This window comes from Xylaria bambusicola, assembly GCF_022495145.1.
Source record: "Xylaria bambusicola strain CBS 139988 unplaced genomic scaffold F5B22scaffold_89, whole genome shotgun sequence".
NCBI lineage: Eukaryota > Fungi > Ascomycota > Sordariomycetes > Xylariales > Xylariaceae > Xylaria > Xylaria bambusicola.
Window position 1 is genome coordinate 52,627 of NW_025953642.1, and position 16,344 is coordinate 68,970.

The following is a 16,344-nucleotide window of genomic DNA, read 5'->3' on the forward strand; positions in this document are numbered from 1 at the left end:
GAGGCCTCTAATCGGGTCATCCTGTGTTAAGGGTACAATCATGCCAAGCTTTTAGTCGTCAACCCCCGACGCCGTAAAATGCTGTTTCATCATAAACTAACCTGTACCGATGCTCCGGCGCCAAATAAACATTCCTTGCACTCAACTTAAACGACGTCCCTCCAATAGCTTCATGCGCAAACTTGTCATCGTGAATACTTGTTTGGTCAGAACAATCTACAAATTGTGAATATCACAAAGCTCGCTAGTTGGTAGCTTGGCCTTCGCACAATTATTGTGCCTGTCTTGCTATGGCTAAGAATTGCTCTGCGATCTATTGACGTTTATTAGATATCTGAGTATTGGCCAAACTGTGATCTAGATAGAAGGGTACTTACCTCACGATCCGCCTTGATAAAAGGCTGGTCGAAGAACATATACTTCTGGTCCTTGGCAAGCTCGAGAATGACTGTCACTAGGCCCCAAGGTTGCGGCCAGTACCCTGCTAGTCGTTCAAGCAAAATTCGGACGATCTGCTGGCGAATATCCGTTTCTTCCGGATCATTGATGTCTCGGCCGAACAAATCAAGAATGGTATGGGTAAAGTACTCAGTGACAGGAGCTGGGTATCGTAGTCGGTCAAGAATACTACTTAACAGATAGTAGCGACCTTCAGGCGATAGCTCATGTACTAAAAGCGACAGGGTGGCATTGTCAGTAGAACCATGAGTAAACAATGGTCCAGCTTCGCGAGACCTAGAGGCCGCATATTCTCCAATGTATTCTACTATATCATCAATGAGTTTTGAGTCAACTGTCAAACGGACGTGCCCAAAGACGGTATCATTCCCATTAGACTTGTTGATAGCATGTGTGAGATGTGCGATTGCGTCTTCCGTAGGACCAGCCTGCATGAGTTGCTCCAGAACAGGTTTCAATCCTGCTTCCGTAAGTGCCGAAAAGGGATGTGTGATACTGCTGGAATCCGGATCTTGAGGAGCTGCGCCATCTACAGCCTCTGACCTGGGGCTACAATTTAGAATGATGCCCCTTAGCTGCCGCACGTGAGGCGCAATGCTCCCACACAGTTGGGTGGCATTGGCTGACACATAGTCGGCATAGTCATGCGAGAGTGTCATCATAAGTTTGACAGTTGCTCGGTAGTACTCCTTGATGGCATCTGTGAGATCAACCACTTTCATATGCTCGGAAACATTCTTGAGGAGCGCTTGGAGGAGCTTGGTGAAGGGAGCCCAACCTGATCTTCCATCAAGAGTCAAGATGCTGGGCATGAACTGTCTGTGTCCAATGAGATATATCCAGGGATAAGAGAAGCCTGGAAATAACTCCGGTTCCAACCGGAGAAATGTGTCTGCTAGGTCTAACACAACGTCTTTTCGGTTAGACTGAAGGTTATCCACAAAAACATTGTCAACAGCGTGCATCAACATCGAAAATAGACGGAAAAAGACCCGTCCATTGAACCTCTCCCCACGATTCAAATGGTGATGATTGAGGACAACAGCAGCCAGGGAAAAGACGGCTCGGAAGATGGAAACTGGGCTGTTCCTCGAGTTTTCTTTCTCGTCAGCGCTTTCTTTGGCGAAAACTTCCGTCAGCTTCACAAGAGCGTCCACATAAGCAAAGGCCTCAGTCTTAGTGCTTCCTGCAGTATGCATGACTTGCTCATAGTGGTTGACCGATGCGTCAATGCCTCTCGCTAGAAGCATCACAAAGTCATCCTGACTGTTAACAACCCTATGGTTCCGCAACTGTCTGACGAAATCGACTAACGGTTTTTCAGATGCGTTGGAATTCGACAATGTCCTTCCCCACTCATCTAAGACATAGTCAAAAAGGTCGTCTAGTTCGTCCGGATTGCGGATCTGATGCTTCGGTAATCCTGAATCCTGGAACTTCGCCTTCAGCTGTTGTCCGATTTCGAGACTCGGGTCCTCACTAATCCATTCCCATGCAACTTGGAAACTATGCACAAAATCCGCGTAAAGGGCGATGGGTCGCTCATTGAATAATGTCAAGTCCAAGAGCTGGTCAAAAAAGTGCAAAAATGACTCTTCTCGCTGGGCAAGAACCTTTGCGGTCATTGTGTCAATGTTGTGTAAATCGAGAAGATCTGTCTGAAGTAGAGCAGATATGAGAGGGATGTGGAGAATGTTTTGAGGTGGTTGGTTGTAGAGGCTGACTTGAACTCGGTCACGTAGATTCGAGCCGGAGCTAGCGGATACCTTTAGTATCAGCTCAAGGATATGAACAAGTGACTCTATGAATAAGGCACTGTGGTTGTACCGGTTGAACAACAGGTTACATATCTTCTCTGCCGCGTAAACGGCAATTCCGTCAGAGCTTTGAGAAGCGTTGATGATGAGCTGGGTGAGCGCATCCACCATATCGATAATGTTATGCTGCTTAGGCACTTCGCTGAAATGGGCCTCCTGTGACGTATCTGCCGTATGTTTCAAATCTTCTAACAGTTTTGAGATTTTGTCCTCGAGACCTCTGACATCTACCTGACCATGATGAGCAGAGGGGCGGCCGTTAGTCATGCCGGCATGCATATGTGAATACGGCAATTGTGCACTTAAATGTTGCAGGGACGGTGTCTCAGCGGGTGTGGGCAGGTTGGGCACAGCACTGTATTGTTCAGAGAGCACCTCATTAGCAATGATCCTGGTAGTATCGGAGGCAGAGGCGGCATGCGCGCTGCTTTGGGTGGCACCTCTTGGCTGTCTAGCAAAATCATCATAGATGGCCATCTGCTCTGCATTCAAACCCGATGTGTTTGGAGCAAGCTTGAAAGGATGAGGAATTGTCATGGCCCATCGAGTGAGCCCTGGATCTACATATGGCTCGTTTGGTCTCTGCACGCGATGACGGCGGCGTGCCTCAATTTCTGGTTCAATCATCTCTTCAATCTCCGGAACAGCACGATCTTCTGCTTGTTTCTCAATGATGTTACATGCGAGGTCTAAGTTTGAATTTACGCACATAAGGATCGTGCCTTCTGGCAAGCCTTGTGGTAACTCATTTGCAGCAGCTCGCAAATAATTGGTTATGTTTGCCCTGAGAGGCTCTTTTGAAGTGACCTGTGCAAGACTTCCTGCTGTTGCCTTGACCATGTTGATAGCTGCAGTTCGAAGTTTGTTTTCATCTGGTTCTGTTGCAAAGTCTTTATGGATCATTTGCTGGGTACTAATAGCTGCGATCGTCACGGATCTGTCGACTACTGGTTGGATGATATCGTGCAATGCTTTTGTGACAGCGTTGCGCACCATCTCGTGAAGCCGGGCAGTATTCACAACCATTTCATTAGTTGGCGGAATTGATAACAGGCTGCTGACTTCTGGGACTGATACTGGAAGACTCGGTGGTGATAGTCCAGGGGCGATGGGGCCAGGTAGGCCGTTCAGAGAGAGGCCTTCAAATTGCTCCAATTCCGGAACTGAGAGTTCACCCACGTCATCAATGGGCTCACGATCTTGAAGCTCGCTAGAGGGCTCTATACTCTTATGATCAAGATTAAGATCCTTACAAAGAACTTCGATCTCAAACTTCTGATTAAGCTTTAGCTCAGCGGTGTGATACAGCTCGATGAGGAAATGAATGATATCCATCAACCAAGGATTTGGGGGGCGGAAAATAGTTGATCGAGAAGCTTGAATGAGGACTTTGCAAACGAAAGGTACCACGACAACCAAGCGCTTGGTATCGTGAGCCTCGATAAGGAGCTGCTTGAAGGCGATGTTCTTGTGCTTGATGGGTTGATCCCTTGCTAGTGTAAGGAGTCCCAACCAAGCGCCTAGGAATTTGAGCTGCGTCCTGTCCGTAGAACTTTGCATAGTACTTTCCGCATTCAGCATTCGTTGGCAGCTTTTATAGGTCTGCCTTAAGACCTCAGACCACAGTCCCCGGTGCTGGAATAGCTTGACTAAATCGAGATAGACTTGATGAAAATTTGGTTGTTGCTTGGCGCGTTCCTCTACGAGGTGGAGTGCAAACCACTGTTGATGACGCTCATCCATGATATCGCATATCTCTCTGTAAGTAGTCTGCAGTGATGCTGCTGTCAAGTTGTTGAGACCGAATTGGATTTTGTCCTGAATTTCTTCGACAGGCTCTTCAAACTTGATATCGCCGGGCGGAGGATCAACATGGATAGCTGTGAAGGGAGGAGGGTGCGCATCCGAGGCCTCAGCAGAACCATTTACCATGGTATCATTTCCTAGGTGATTGGCTCGACCGTTGCCGTTTTGAGAGCGCGCTTTTTCCTCTTCGTCCTCACGCACGACTTCTTCTGCTTTCCTCCAAGCATCAGTTCCATGGAGACCTGGAATCTGCAATAGCTGTTTACAAAATCCCGGCCATTCCCGAAAACGTGAAAACAACTGCATCAAAGCCTGAAGACCGAACTTGTACATGTTCTCTTCCGGCCTGTGATCCCTTACTGCCTCAAGAATCATTCCAAGCCCAATTTTGAGTGGGAGCTCTGAAATGAGCTTGTGTGATATGATACCACCAAATAGGACGGCAGTGGTGGCTAAAGCCTCGAGAGGATAACCGGCAAAGTGAGAATACTCGTCAAAGAGTCCATGAATCATACAGGCGAATATGTCTTGTTCAAGTGGAATACGGGAGTGCTTGTATGTTTCAAGTCGCTGGACAACGACTTTAACTTCGCTCTCTTCATTGTACATCTTCTTATACTGCTCTTCCATCTTGGCAACAGCAGCCGCGGGGAGCATGTGACTCTCTTGCCCGTTCGCATCAATAATTTCATCGTAACCCTCGCCGTAGTTGACCAGTCTGGGATAGGCAGTGATACACACACGTTGAACCATGATAAGTTCAGGAATGGGGCCCCGAGGAAGAAGATCTTCTAGTATCTGTAGTAGAGCTAGAACGGTCTTGAGATGAAGCGGGACACTCGACGGGCTCGGGCCGTTCGTAACCTTTTGAGAATTTGCTTCCAAATTCGCCTTGATCAGCAAGAATTGCACCAGTGCTGGTGAGATTGCTGGACTTCGCTCAGATACGTGACGCGCCCAATGGGTGATATCTATCTGTCCATTGGCATGAGCATAAGATAAAAGATCAAGCCCGAAACCATTGGCATCATAAATGAGAGCCTCCAACCAGCCATGTTCCATAACATGATCATAGATCAAGGGTAGATCAGCGGGTTTCATTACATGTGCATCTGCAAGCCTCTGAATTACCCAGTCTCGATCCTTTCTCCACAAGCTGTCCATGACGAACTCATGATACTCGGAACGGCGATGGAGAAAATTTTCGAACAAAGATGCAAGAGTGTCGACAGCCATTGGCGGCCACGGTTTAGGAACACCGAAGGCCGACACGATGAAAATATCTAAATTGGGAACGACGACTTCTTGGAATAGGCGTTTGGCCTCGGTGCTCTGTGAAGCATGTAGAGAATGAAGAGCGACTTGGAAGATTGCCGAAAGAGCAGGACCAGAAACAAGCGGATGCTTGACGGCTACCAAGGCTCGTTCCCTAACCGCAGGAGGTGATTGGGCGTAGTCATCGAGAGTAAAAGTAGGCTGAAGACCAGGGATGGTAGTAGCATCAAGGTCGTCTGGAGTCAAAGAGGCAAACGCACAAATGAAAGACAATTGTGTTTCGGGATTTTCCCAGTGTGAGCCGCCCCATAAGCACTGGATATCGAAGGGCTGTGAGCTGTTTTCACTCGCCTGGGCAATGGGCAGAAGAGCGGTATACAGTCGCAAAAACTGCGCCGAAGAGACTCGTACATCGCGCTGATCAAAGTAACCGATCACGTCCTGCCAATTAAACGTCGAAGGTACAATCCGTCGAAGGGCGGCTACCAGGACAGATGGGTTATGTCGATAAGTAATACTTACGGTAGTGTAAGTTAAGGCGGCGGACACTTGCTCCTCGCTTAGTTGTATATTAGTAGGCCGCTTATCGAGATAACTAAAGCAGGTATCCTCATCACGGGTGAAATCGGTACCTGTGGCACGAATATAGAGAGCCAGAGCATTTGGCGGCTTCTCGCCAAGTACTCGAATGAGATCTAAAGCAGCTAAGACTTCCATCGGAGGTGCGTGATCCGACTGGGACCAGCGAGATTGCACTTTATGGCTTAGTTCGTGCTTGGCAGCCGAGTTGAAGTTGGGCGGGTGGCCCTGGATGTATTTGTCGACAATTGCGGCGATAAAGGATGGGCTAAGATCAGAGTGATCACCATAGTTAGGGCGCGAGATAATATTAACAAAGGTTGGGAAATTGGTGGAGAGTATCGCGTCGGCTGTAAAAGAACGTTTATAATAAGCTTAGGTTGGACACAACTGCAGGTTTAATGGAGGACCAACCTTTGGTTTTTAGATCTGAACGCAAGCCAAGCTTGAAGGCTAGTGCCAGAATAGTCTTTTCTAGAGCATCAAGTTTGAAATGCTCCATGAAAGTAGAGAGATCAAAGTCGCGGAATATGTCCTCATTAGCAGTCTCTATTGACTCGGCGATCTTCGGGGCCTGATTTAGGTCGTGCGAGATCTTGTTCATCTCACCGGCCAATAACGAGTAATTGCCGGGATTAGCCGTAGACCTATTGAGGCCAGGGAATATCTGAGCTGCATTGCCGGCGACAAGCCGTGTGAAATATTTAGAAAATACTTCCATCCCGTGGTCATCGAGCAGCTACGAGATCAAAGAGTTAGTTTGTGTTTAGCAGCAACATTTGATCAGGTGGTCACAACGTAAGCGACGGAGGGATGGATATACATGTATGTACTAACCTTATTTAGCTGCTCGACTTGAAGCTCAAACTTTGCACGGTCTTTGTCCTTATTGATAGAACTCAGCAGCAGATAGACCTGGGCGACGACGATCTTGGTGAGAGAGTTGTTGCTACCCGTAGTCGGGCTACTAGTACTTGGGCTTGCGCCAGCACTCAACGCGCCGGTCTGTGACGGATGGGGCGAATGGGTCAAGCCCGTCTGCAAGCCTTGGGCAGGAACAGGCGAAAAGGTTCCGGATCGTGAATGGGAGGAGGGCGGAGGGACCATGAGGGTGGTGGTCACGGGGTCGGTGGGGGAAGAAGGGGGAAGGAGATGAGAGATAGAACGAAGTGAAATGCGAATCCCCTAGAACCCCTCGCAAAATCACACAGGAATGGCGATTGACTATCTCACTGAAAGCGAGCGAGAGCCACGCAAGCAGGCTAGAAAAGGCTGCGGACTACTCGACAACGGACAGAGAGCGTAGGCTTAACGACTCGTTGGGCAATGGGGTCATGAGCCTAGCTGACTGATCGATTGTCGAAGTGGAGGATGATATGGATATGTGGCTATCGGTCGAGTTATAGGGACTGGAGTCTGAGAGGTTGCCTAGGTTCGGCCGGTGGTGTATCGCCTGGCCAGAAGGGTAATCTTGAAAGCCGAGTTGGTCTGGGTAGGCGATGGGGCGATGGACAAGGCTGAATTCGCTCCAACTCAACGAAATTCGGTCGGCTTCGGGGCTTTCGAATAGCTTCCAAGCTTCCAAGCTTAGAAGATGTGTTGGTTGACACGGCCGACTGTGTTCGGGTCCGGCTGGCGCGTTCTGCAGTCAAGCTGAGGCGTCGAACCTTGGTAGTAGTCAGGGAGGCTCTGGCTATGTGGGCAAGGTACCGCGGCGTGACGACGATGGCAGCGGGGCAACAAATAGTGAATGGCGGAAGGTTCTAGTATGCTTCACTGGCCGAGAAAGATACTATACAAGTAAGGCGTGTGGGGGCTGCGATATTGCGAGAAGGTTAGGTTGAAGCTGTGCACTTATCACGTAGAGTCTGGCGAGTATGTAAGGTGTGGTGGAGGTAGAACTTGAAGCAGAGTTCAGTAAATGGAAAGGTAAGATACATAGGTACACGGGTACATAGGTACATAGGTACATACCTAAGTACCGCCGTGGGAACGTCTGGCGTAGGATTGTACAGTAGACTCACTCAACAGCGAGCCTCTCGCCTCTTCAGTGGTCTTCTTAGGTACAGTAAATGCCAGAGCTCCACTGGAGTGCCAGGCTGGCCTCGTTTCATGCATATGCTCATTTTTTACTTACTATGTAAAAAGTATATATGTAGGTATTGAGGTAAGCAGGTCCAATCCAATATCACCAATGGTTACCTACAACAGGTATTAAAATAATCTGACTCAATATGCAAATATCCGGAGAGCCGAGATGAAAATAAATGAACCGATCATACAATGTTAACCACACGTGCAACAGCCTCACCATTGGTCTATAACGGAGGCTCGCTAAAGATCCTATCGTATCTTACAAGATCTGTATCTACGGCAGTTTCGGAATCTCACACCCACTAGCAATCAGTTTAAACTTGTCAGATGAAAGTTCCAGCTGGGTCATCTACGGCCTAGAATTATCGGACCCCTCAATACCCTGAGAGTATAGACCAAAGGTAGTTCACCTGAATCATATATGACTCACCCGCTTCTTGGTTGGATCTCTATTCAGACTGACTATGAGGGGCAAGAGTCACAGAGTCCATTCGTTTATGCTAATGATCCTGCATTTATTGAAGCCTTAGACTCTAGTGAGAATTATGCATCCGAGAACCACAGCTGCTGACTGTGATAACGACTTACTTGGGCTCGGTACCTTTAAGCGTTCTGTTTTGCTCTGGTTCTCTTCCTCTTTATTTTTATTATTTTGTGGAAGTGAAGCGAAATACTCTCGTGAGTCGAGGAAACTGATGTCAACTGTTTGTGGAATTCGAGGCTCAATCTGGGGGCGAGAGTGAGCCGACTTCTGGGAGAGTGAGTATCCTCGTGACATTGTCGCAACTAACAATCTTGACGATAGAATATCGAGTAACAGCAGGCTGAAAGGGGAAAATGCTTGTACTACATACATAACATCCTCCGTCCGATCAGGCACAAGTCACACCCGTAGTATTCCTCGCCTTGACCATCCTTGATCTAGCCATTAACAAGCATAACCACCCGCGATTCACGATTCGACGCGACAAAGGGGTCCATCCTGGGTTGGCATGCCATGATCCACGCTCCTAACGATCCATGCCTCGCTTCCAACGCCAAGCGGTGTATAAAACAAGCTCCAAGGATCCCAGCTTGCCTTCACCTCCGCAAGCCTCGCATAATTGCTCCCGAAGAACGCTTTCTGCCAATCTGGTTCCTCGACGTCGCATTCATTTATGTATGACCCGCCCTCAGGCGTAGCCTGGCGGATCTGATCCATATACACGTTGAACTTGGCGTGCGCATCACGTACTCCTTGCGCCGAGAGACCCCGCAAGTTTGTGTTCTCGAAAACGTCCGCAAACATGACTGTTACACCAGGTGTCAGGGGCATGATCTCTAGGCAGGATTTATGAATACTTTGACTATAACTGAGAAAGAAAATTCAATCTCTCTAGAACTCACCACCGGTTCGAAATGCTGGGTTGACAGCACTGCTACTTCCGGGATATCCAGCGATGTCAAGGCTATACAAAAATCATTGTCAGTCATCAGCCAGTAACTCCTTCTTTTACTCGGTGTCTCGAGTATCTCCCTAAATGGGTACTCCTGACTACGCAGCTCATGCCGTCAAGATAGAGCACTACAGGGTCTAAAGTACTGACCTTGGTGCCATATTGATTCCATGGAATTGATATCCAGCCTCAACAGCATTCCGAATAGCTCTCTGTGTAGCAGCAAACCGGGTCGAGTTCTCAAAGCTCACCCGAGGAAATATCCGACTGGCAAAACGCCCACCGCTACCGGGCACGTCCCCAACGCCGTGACTCGTATCTTGCCAATTAGAGGCTTGTGTGATAGCAGACGCGGGGAGTGTAAAACCGAGTGCTGCAATGCGATCGTACAATGGTTTCACGAACGCGGTGATCTGTGTCGCTGACATCCCCGGCATCTCGATAGTAGTCGAGAAACTGGCTCCCGGGAGAGCGTTGCTGCCTGATTGTGGCGCGATGCGGTTAACGTTGCTATATGCTGTGCCTCCATTATCGACGATATCTAGCCCAAATCTGTGGTATTCATCAAACGCCGCCCAAAAAAGGCCCGTGGCGGACGAATTTGTGGTCGGCTGTACGGAGAACCTAAGTGGCGAGCTTAGCACCGATGTCGCGGGATGAGCTTTGACGATGGCGGAGGTCACAATGCCGTAGTTGCCTACATACGTTACGTCCTTGTTAACCCATAGCAGCTCTCAAGGTGTGATAGAGTCGGGCTCATTCAGGAAGAAATTGCACTTACTCCCGCCACCCCCGCGCAGTGCGAAGAATAAATCGGTATTCTGGTTCACGTCTGCCGTCACAAACCTCCCGTCCGCAGTGACAACATCAAGTGACAGCACTTGATCAGCGCCCATACCATAGGTTGAAGCCAACGCGCTATGTCCACCACCCGATATCCACCCTCCATACGCGCCGACTGTATAGGGACCAGCAACCAGGACTGTCATATTGTGTCTTGACATATACGCAAATAATTCCCAACTTTCAAGCCCTGCGCCCACGCGGGCAGCCATCCCGCGATATTCGCCGATACTATACTCGGGCAGGAACTCAAATTGTTTCAGCCAATGCGTCCAGATGCTTATGGCACCAAACCCTATGGAGCGCCCATAGAAATCATGTCCCGTATTCCTATCATGGTCAGCAGCGAGCTCATTCGCAGTCGTGCCGTTCAGTATTTGTGAGAGAATAGGCGCTCAAGGAAACGCTTTCAGCTCACTTGACGACCAGTCTGAGATTCTTGTTCCGCGCAAAGTTCACAGCAGCCTGGATCTGCTTCACCGTTGTAACATTAACGACGTAGCTAGGCCAGCCACCCTGGGTGCAGTTGAGCCCGGCCGTGCTAGCCGAGGCATAGCACGTGTCGCCCTCTGGCCACATGGCGAGGACTGTGAGTGGATCGTTGATGTAGAAGCGTGACGAGCTTGTGTTGCGCAGCAAGAAGTTACACTGATTCGTATTCTGAAAAGGACCACTGTAACAGGCCGCAGCAGCCGGGATCGGCTTGAGCAAAGCGCCGTCGAGGGTGCTGTTCAGTCGCGTCCATTCTGCCTCGTTTGGCCATGTGGCCGTGCCAGGGTATACTTTACATTCCGGTCCATCGTATACTGGGCTCGCTGTGGCCCTGTTGCCGAAAGAAATAGCAGAGAAATTACCAATATCGCCTTCCTCGAGCACCCTCGCCTCGAAAGGGAAGTTGATGCAGTCGATCGCTGATATAAAACTGAGTAGACCAGCAAGCTTGGGAAGATGCATGGTGGTGCAACGAGCCACATAAGGCGCAGTGTCAATATACCGTTCTTGGGCGTGAACTGTCAACCGGCGGAATGGCACCTCTCAACTCTCAACTTATATAGCACCCTACTTATTCTCCTCTTCTCTCTAGCATGTAGACATCAAGATGACTTGATCAGTTTGTCAGATTTTAAAAAGCCGATATATTTTCAAGGATACTACATCTCATGGAGCTGGACAAGAGCCTAGACTGATCTCCGTACTCGGACACATAACTATTGCTGCGAAAACCAACTTGCCGGTGTATGCAGACCTGCATGTAAGGAACGCCGTCAAACCCCCGCTTACGTCCAAGCTACTTGGGCTTGAAATGGAAGGCCACCCGCTGATATCAGATAACTATAATAACATCTAACTCACACTTGATGTGGATAACGACTGAACAACCCCGTCGAGCTCAATGAAAATGCAGCCTTGACAAGATGAAGACACTCATTTAAATGTAGCAGGAAAGGTGTCATGACTAATGTAGGCTTTAAAACGATGTATATTCTAACCAACATTAACTTTATTGGTCTTATTCTTCTTCTTAATTCCTTGAATCGTATACGCCGCAAACAACAACCAGACTCCTGTCGTAACTCTGCCTGCTTCCGACCAAGATCATATCTCATTGGTACCCCGCGCATCTTGGAGAGCGGGACGTTCCATCTGGCCTCTTGTGTGCCGGGAGTCAGTGATTATGAATCGAGGGAAAACGCATTAGCTAATATCTGACAAGTGGTAAACCTGCATTTTGAGGGTGGCATCTGCCTCCTATATAGCACGTCACCGAGCTGCTTACATTGTCTAGTTCGGGCAATTATTCCGTCAATATATCTCCGGCTGGGTCTTGTTGCATGGCGGCACATATTGGTTCGGTACTTGGCATCTTAGAAAGATATGCACGTTAGAAACCCTAACCTACGTCGCTCCTGGGCAGAACCAGGTATATATCTTTTATGCAATGCAACATAATCTTGCTTACAAATTGTAGCAATATTTGGTGCCACGACAATCTATGTACAGAGGACAGAAAGATGACGCATCCGTGTTGGGGTCGCTTTCCAAAGTGCTGGGAATTAGTCACGGGATATCGTGAATAACACTCCGTTTAATCCCTTACAAATGTAGGTAGGCTGTGTTGTGATTCGATACAAGGGTATTCTATCAATTATACATGTTAAACGAGACATATGCGCCGCGAACTCAAGTACACCCTATTCATTCAGGAGGCGCTGAATACTAGGCAGGTCAGGCAATTGAGGGGATAACTCAAGCCTTTGAAGAAAATTCGTAAACACCTTAGCTTTTCGTTCTATCTAGGTATCCCATTTTACCTAGGTACTGTTAGATAGAGTATTGAATTTCAACTGGGGTTACTAGAACGCCGCCGTTCAATTGCGTCAATTAAGCGCACCGTTTCCAACGAATAAGGTTCGAAAGAATCGGGCTTGTGGTTTAGTGGTATAATACTCCCTTAGCATTAAGATGTCTTCTTCTGAAGATACCGAGTAACTGGGAGTGGTCCGGGGTTCGATTCCCCGCGAGTCCATCGCCGGTGGTTCAATTCCACCTATACCCTCGATTTTCTTCTCCGAATTGGTGTAGTGGCTAACATTTGACGCTCTCATCCCAACTAGGGGACCGTCAAGCCCGGGGTTCGATTCCCCGATTCGGAGTATAAGCCTATACTTTTTTGGTGTTTTGGAGGGTTGGAGTTTAGGTATGTGGATAAGAAGCGTGTAAAGTGCCATTCTCAAGTTTGTTCAGTATGGGTCTGTTCCAACCGCCCTTCAACCGCTCATAATTGGGTCGAGGATAGCTGAACGTCCCAAACACCCCACTTGCATCTTTTAGCACGAATAATTTCGCTGTCAATACTGTATTACCGTTTTTTTATATGCGATGGTATTGGTTTTTGTACATGCCGATAACCGGTAATGAGGCGGGGTTTCCACGGCGGGGAGAGGTATGCGGCATGCCTCGGTATCAAGCACAATATCACCGCCGTCGTTGCCTTCGTAACCGAGTAATATACGAAATAAGATTCTCAACATGCCCACTCTTTTCCATAACGGTCGTTTTTTCCAGTCGGGAATTCTGGGGGAAAATCACTCTTTTGCAGAGTGCATGGTGATTGATGGAGAAGGAAAAATCGTCTACGTAGGCTCGTCGGCCGACGAGCAAGTACGACAGTCCGAGGCTAAGGGGATCACGAAACACGATATCGGTGGTCGTGTTGTGCTACCGGGGTTCATAGATGGGCATATGCATCTGTTGATGATGGGCCAGTCACTCCAGAAGGCCGCATTAGAGCAATGCAAAAGCTTCAATGATATCCGAAAAGTACTCAAAGATTTTGCGTGAGTGTTACAGAAGGATTATGTTTCTCTCTCTGTCTCTCATTTTCCCCCTTTCCTCCAATTATGACGAGAGAGTGAAGATACTTGTCATGCCAGTTCGTCGCACCACAGAGTGTGTACATGGCCATCATGGCTAGAATAATATTCACCAACGGGAAGTTACTGACTTACATCTTGCGATTCAAGTGCGACGCATCCGTCCGCGTCTCGAATACTGGCCAAAGGGTGGATGAACTTCATGACGGACGGCAAAGCCTTGGCAACTATGCTCGATGATATTGATCCCCGCCCCATTTTCATTGACTCTAAAGACCTTCATTCTACTTGGTGCAATACTGCGGCATTGAAAGACCTGGGTGTGCAGAACATGCCCGACCCCGAGGGAGGGAAGATATACCGAGACGAGAACGGGAACCCCACAGGTCTTCTGACTGAGTCTGCAGCAGTTACTATTGTATGGCCTCACGTCGCCAAAGTTGCGTCGATGGAGGAGAAGCTAGCAGCTGTTAGAGGGGCAATAGGGGCGTATAATGCCGTTGGATACACAGGCTTGGTCGAAATGGCAATGGACGAGAATGGTTGGGAGGTTCTACAAGAGTTTCGCAAACAAGAAACCTCGCCAATGCGCTACGCGGTGCATTGGCTCATCACTCCCCGCAAAAATGAAGTCGAGAATTTGGCGCAGGTTGATCGGGCGATTGAGCTCAACCGGCAGTTCAATGCGGAGACGACCCCAGATTGCCGAGTGGTTGGCATCAAAGTCATCTGTGATGGTATAGTTGATGGTTGCACTGCCGCCTTGACAGAGCCGTACACGTCCAACGGTTTCACTTGCGAACCGATATGGTCATTGGCGGATCTCGGCCCAGTGGTGAAGAAGGCAGATGCCGCTGGGCTGCAATGCGCTCTTCACGCGATAGGCGACAAAACAATTAAGATCGCCATCGACGCATTAGAGCAGAACGCAACGCCCGGACGTAGACACCGGATTGAGCACCTCGAGCTCGCATCCTCTGAGGACGCTGCGCGGTTGGGCCAATTGGGCATTACTGCATCTATTCAGGCAGTACATGCAGACCCAGCAATCCTGCGAGCCTGGCCAACTCTGATAGGACCCAAGCGCTGTGAGCGGGCATTTGCTTATACGGATTTCGCGCAAGGAGGTGCGGTGCTAGCGCTGGGCTCCGACGCTCCGACGGCGCCGCATGCACCACTCACGGGCGCCTACACGGCGACGACGCGCCGGTCAGGTCGGGAACCAGAGCTAGAAGACCGAGTCAACCCCCATTTCGCGCTCGAGTTAGCAGCGGCCATCGCGGCGGGCACCGAGGGTTCAGCGCACAGTTGCTTCATGGACTGGGCGGGTAAGCTGGAAGCCGGGCGAGTGGCCGACTTTGTCGTCGTGGATATGGAGTGGAGCAGCGATAAGCTGTTGCAAGCGAAGGTAGTCCAGACTTGGTTTGAGGGGAAGAAAGTGTTCGATGCCAACACGGCCGCGTCATCCTAGGTAGGCAGGCCATCGTCGAGCCAGCGAACAGGAACGCTTAGATGTTCCAAGAGTACATGCACTATACAGAGGCCCCCGCACACCCGAGTGCTTACTCCAGCAAACTGGGTGTTTCCGCCTCCTTCTCTTATCTTTCTTTTTTGGTTGTCTCCTTTCGTTCCGTCGTCTGCACCTAAAGACACGTGCATACTTGCATGCATGTATGTAAGATAGCGGATAACAAATACACAGACGGGTAGCCTGAAAACTGGTGCTTATACAGACAAGTACAAGGGCTCGGGTTTTGAATAGTATGGATACCCGTAAATGACGGGTATTTCCCTTCCCAGCCCAGACCAGCCCAAGTAATGATTCCATGTCAAACCAAGCCAGCTGGTGAGGCGTGCGAGCGCACCGACCGCTGCCCCATCTCGCTCCGTTTAGTCATCACAGACGGCAGGGCGAATAGTATATTTCCCACAAGAAAACGGCTGGGGTTTGCCCTCGGCGCCGAGACTGGTACGGGGATAATGACGGCATCGGTAGCCAAAGCAACCTGTCGAATGGCGGACGGTCAGAGACGGTCAAGTCACGTCGCGACATGCTACGTAAGTAGGCGGTTTGGCTTGTAAGAGACGGTAAGGGCGATGCGATGGCGGACCCCACTGAATAACTCCACTGCCGAGCTGCCGAGCCGAACTATATCACCGCACAGCCACCGCCCAGAGAACGTGGGAAAGGTATGCAAGGCCGTGGCGTGATCACTAGCGTCGGCTCGGGGTTTTCTGGACGATAAGTGACACGACAGGGCTCGACAGGTCAGCCAGAGTCAGCCAAAGCAGCAGAATAGAACCACATCGGGATGCTTCCTCAACTACTTCGTAGAGAGCCTAGGTACAGTGGCGTGCAGAGAGAGAGTGTTGTGTGGAGTGTCTGGCAAGGCAAAGGTCGGTCAGCGTCGGTCAGCAAGTTGCAGGGCTCCCCGTTCTCGGCGCCGGGAAGGCGAGCAATCGGCTTCCAGTGGAGCAATCAGCTCCGATAGCTTACCGGGCTACGCACTACGCACTGCGCACTGCGCACTGTATGGTGTGTCTGCCTGTTGTTCCTGTTGTGCCTGTTGTACAGAGTATTTGCTTGATCAATCAACTGCAGTTGGGTGTGGGGGTTCTGGCCGATAGGTAGGTACCTCGACATATGTACTACCTACTTAC

General features: G+C 49.5%; 3 protein-coding genes and 2 non-coding genes across 5 annotated transcripts; 3 read left to right on the top strand and 2 right to left on the bottom strand.

The window, feature by feature from the left end:
• Window positions 1-238: 238 nt before the first annotated feature.
• Window positions 239-7,385, bottom strand: F5B22DRAFT_564520 (Not1-domain-containing protein). Its single transcript, XM_047973083.1, has 3 exons — window positions 6,774-7,385; window positions 6,351-6,675; window positions 239-6,286 (listed from the first exon to the last, which is right to left on the bottom strand). The coding sequence occupies exons 1-3, from the start codon at window positions 7,041-7,043 to the stop codon at window positions 327-329; spliced, it is 6,555 nt and encodes a 2,184-aa protein (XP_047825022.1). The 5' UTR covers window positions 7,044-7,385; the 3' UTR covers window positions 239-326.
• A 1,597-nt stretch (window positions 7,386-8,982) lies between these two features.
• F5B22DRAFT_640384 (FAD binding domain-containing protein) lies at window positions 8,983-11,263 on the bottom strand (the record flags this gene model as incomplete). Its single annotated transcript, XM_047977840.1, has 5 exons — window positions 8,983-9,320; window positions 9,417-9,478; window positions 9,617-10,163; window positions 10,248-10,639; window positions 10,728-11,263. The coding sequence occupies 5 exons, from the start codon at window positions 11,261-11,263 to the stop codon at window positions 8,983-8,985; spliced, it is 1,875 nt and encodes a 624-aa protein (XP_047825023.1).
• A 1,468-nt stretch (window positions 11,264-12,731) lies between these two features.
• Window positions 12,732-12,836, top strand: F5B22DRAFT_t199. Its single transcript has one exon. It is a non-coding gene; the product is annotated as a tRNA-Ala (tRNA).
• Window positions 12,837-12,877: 41 nt separating this feature from the next.
• Window positions 12,878-12,963, top strand: F5B22DRAFT_t200. Its single transcript has one exon. It is a non-coding gene; the product is annotated as a tRNA-Glu (tRNA).
• Window positions 12,964-13,189: 226 nt separating this feature from the next.
• Window positions 13,190-15,328, top strand: F5B22DRAFT_564652 (amidohydrolase 3). Its single transcript, XM_047973084.1, has 2 exons — window positions 13,190-13,647; window positions 13,834-15,328. Exons 1-2 carry the CDS (start codon window positions 13,340-13,342, stop codon window positions 15,152-15,154), a joined length of 1,629 nt encoding a protein of 542 aa, XP_047825024.1. The 5' UTR covers window positions 13,190-13,339; the 3' UTR covers window positions 15,155-15,328.
• Window positions 15,329-16,344: the final 1,016 nt, after the last annotated feature.

Excerpts from the sequence above, each read along its gene's own strand:
- F5B22DRAFT_564520 (XM_047973083.1), bottom strand. The coding sequence starts at position 7,043 with ATGGTCCCTCCGCCCTCCTCCCATTCACGATCCGGAACCTTTTCGCCT. Across the intron at positions 6,676-6,773 it reads AAGTCGAGCAGCTAAATAAG|CTGCTCGATGACCACGGGAT; the intron begins GTTAGTACATAC and ends TTGATCTCGTAG. Across the intron at positions 6,287-6,350 it reads TTCAGATCTAAAAACCAAAG|CCGACGCGATACTCTCCACC; the intron begins GTTGGTCCTCCA and ends GTTCTTTTACAG.
- F5B22DRAFT_564652 (XM_047973084.1), top strand. The coding sequence starts at position 13,340 with ATGCCCACTCTTTTCCATAACGGTCGTTTTTTCCAGTCGGGAATTCTG. Across the intron at positions 13,648-13,833 it reads AAAGTACTCAAAGATTTTGC|TGCGACGCATCCGTCCGCGT; the intron begins GTGAGTGTTACA and ends TTGCGATTCAAG.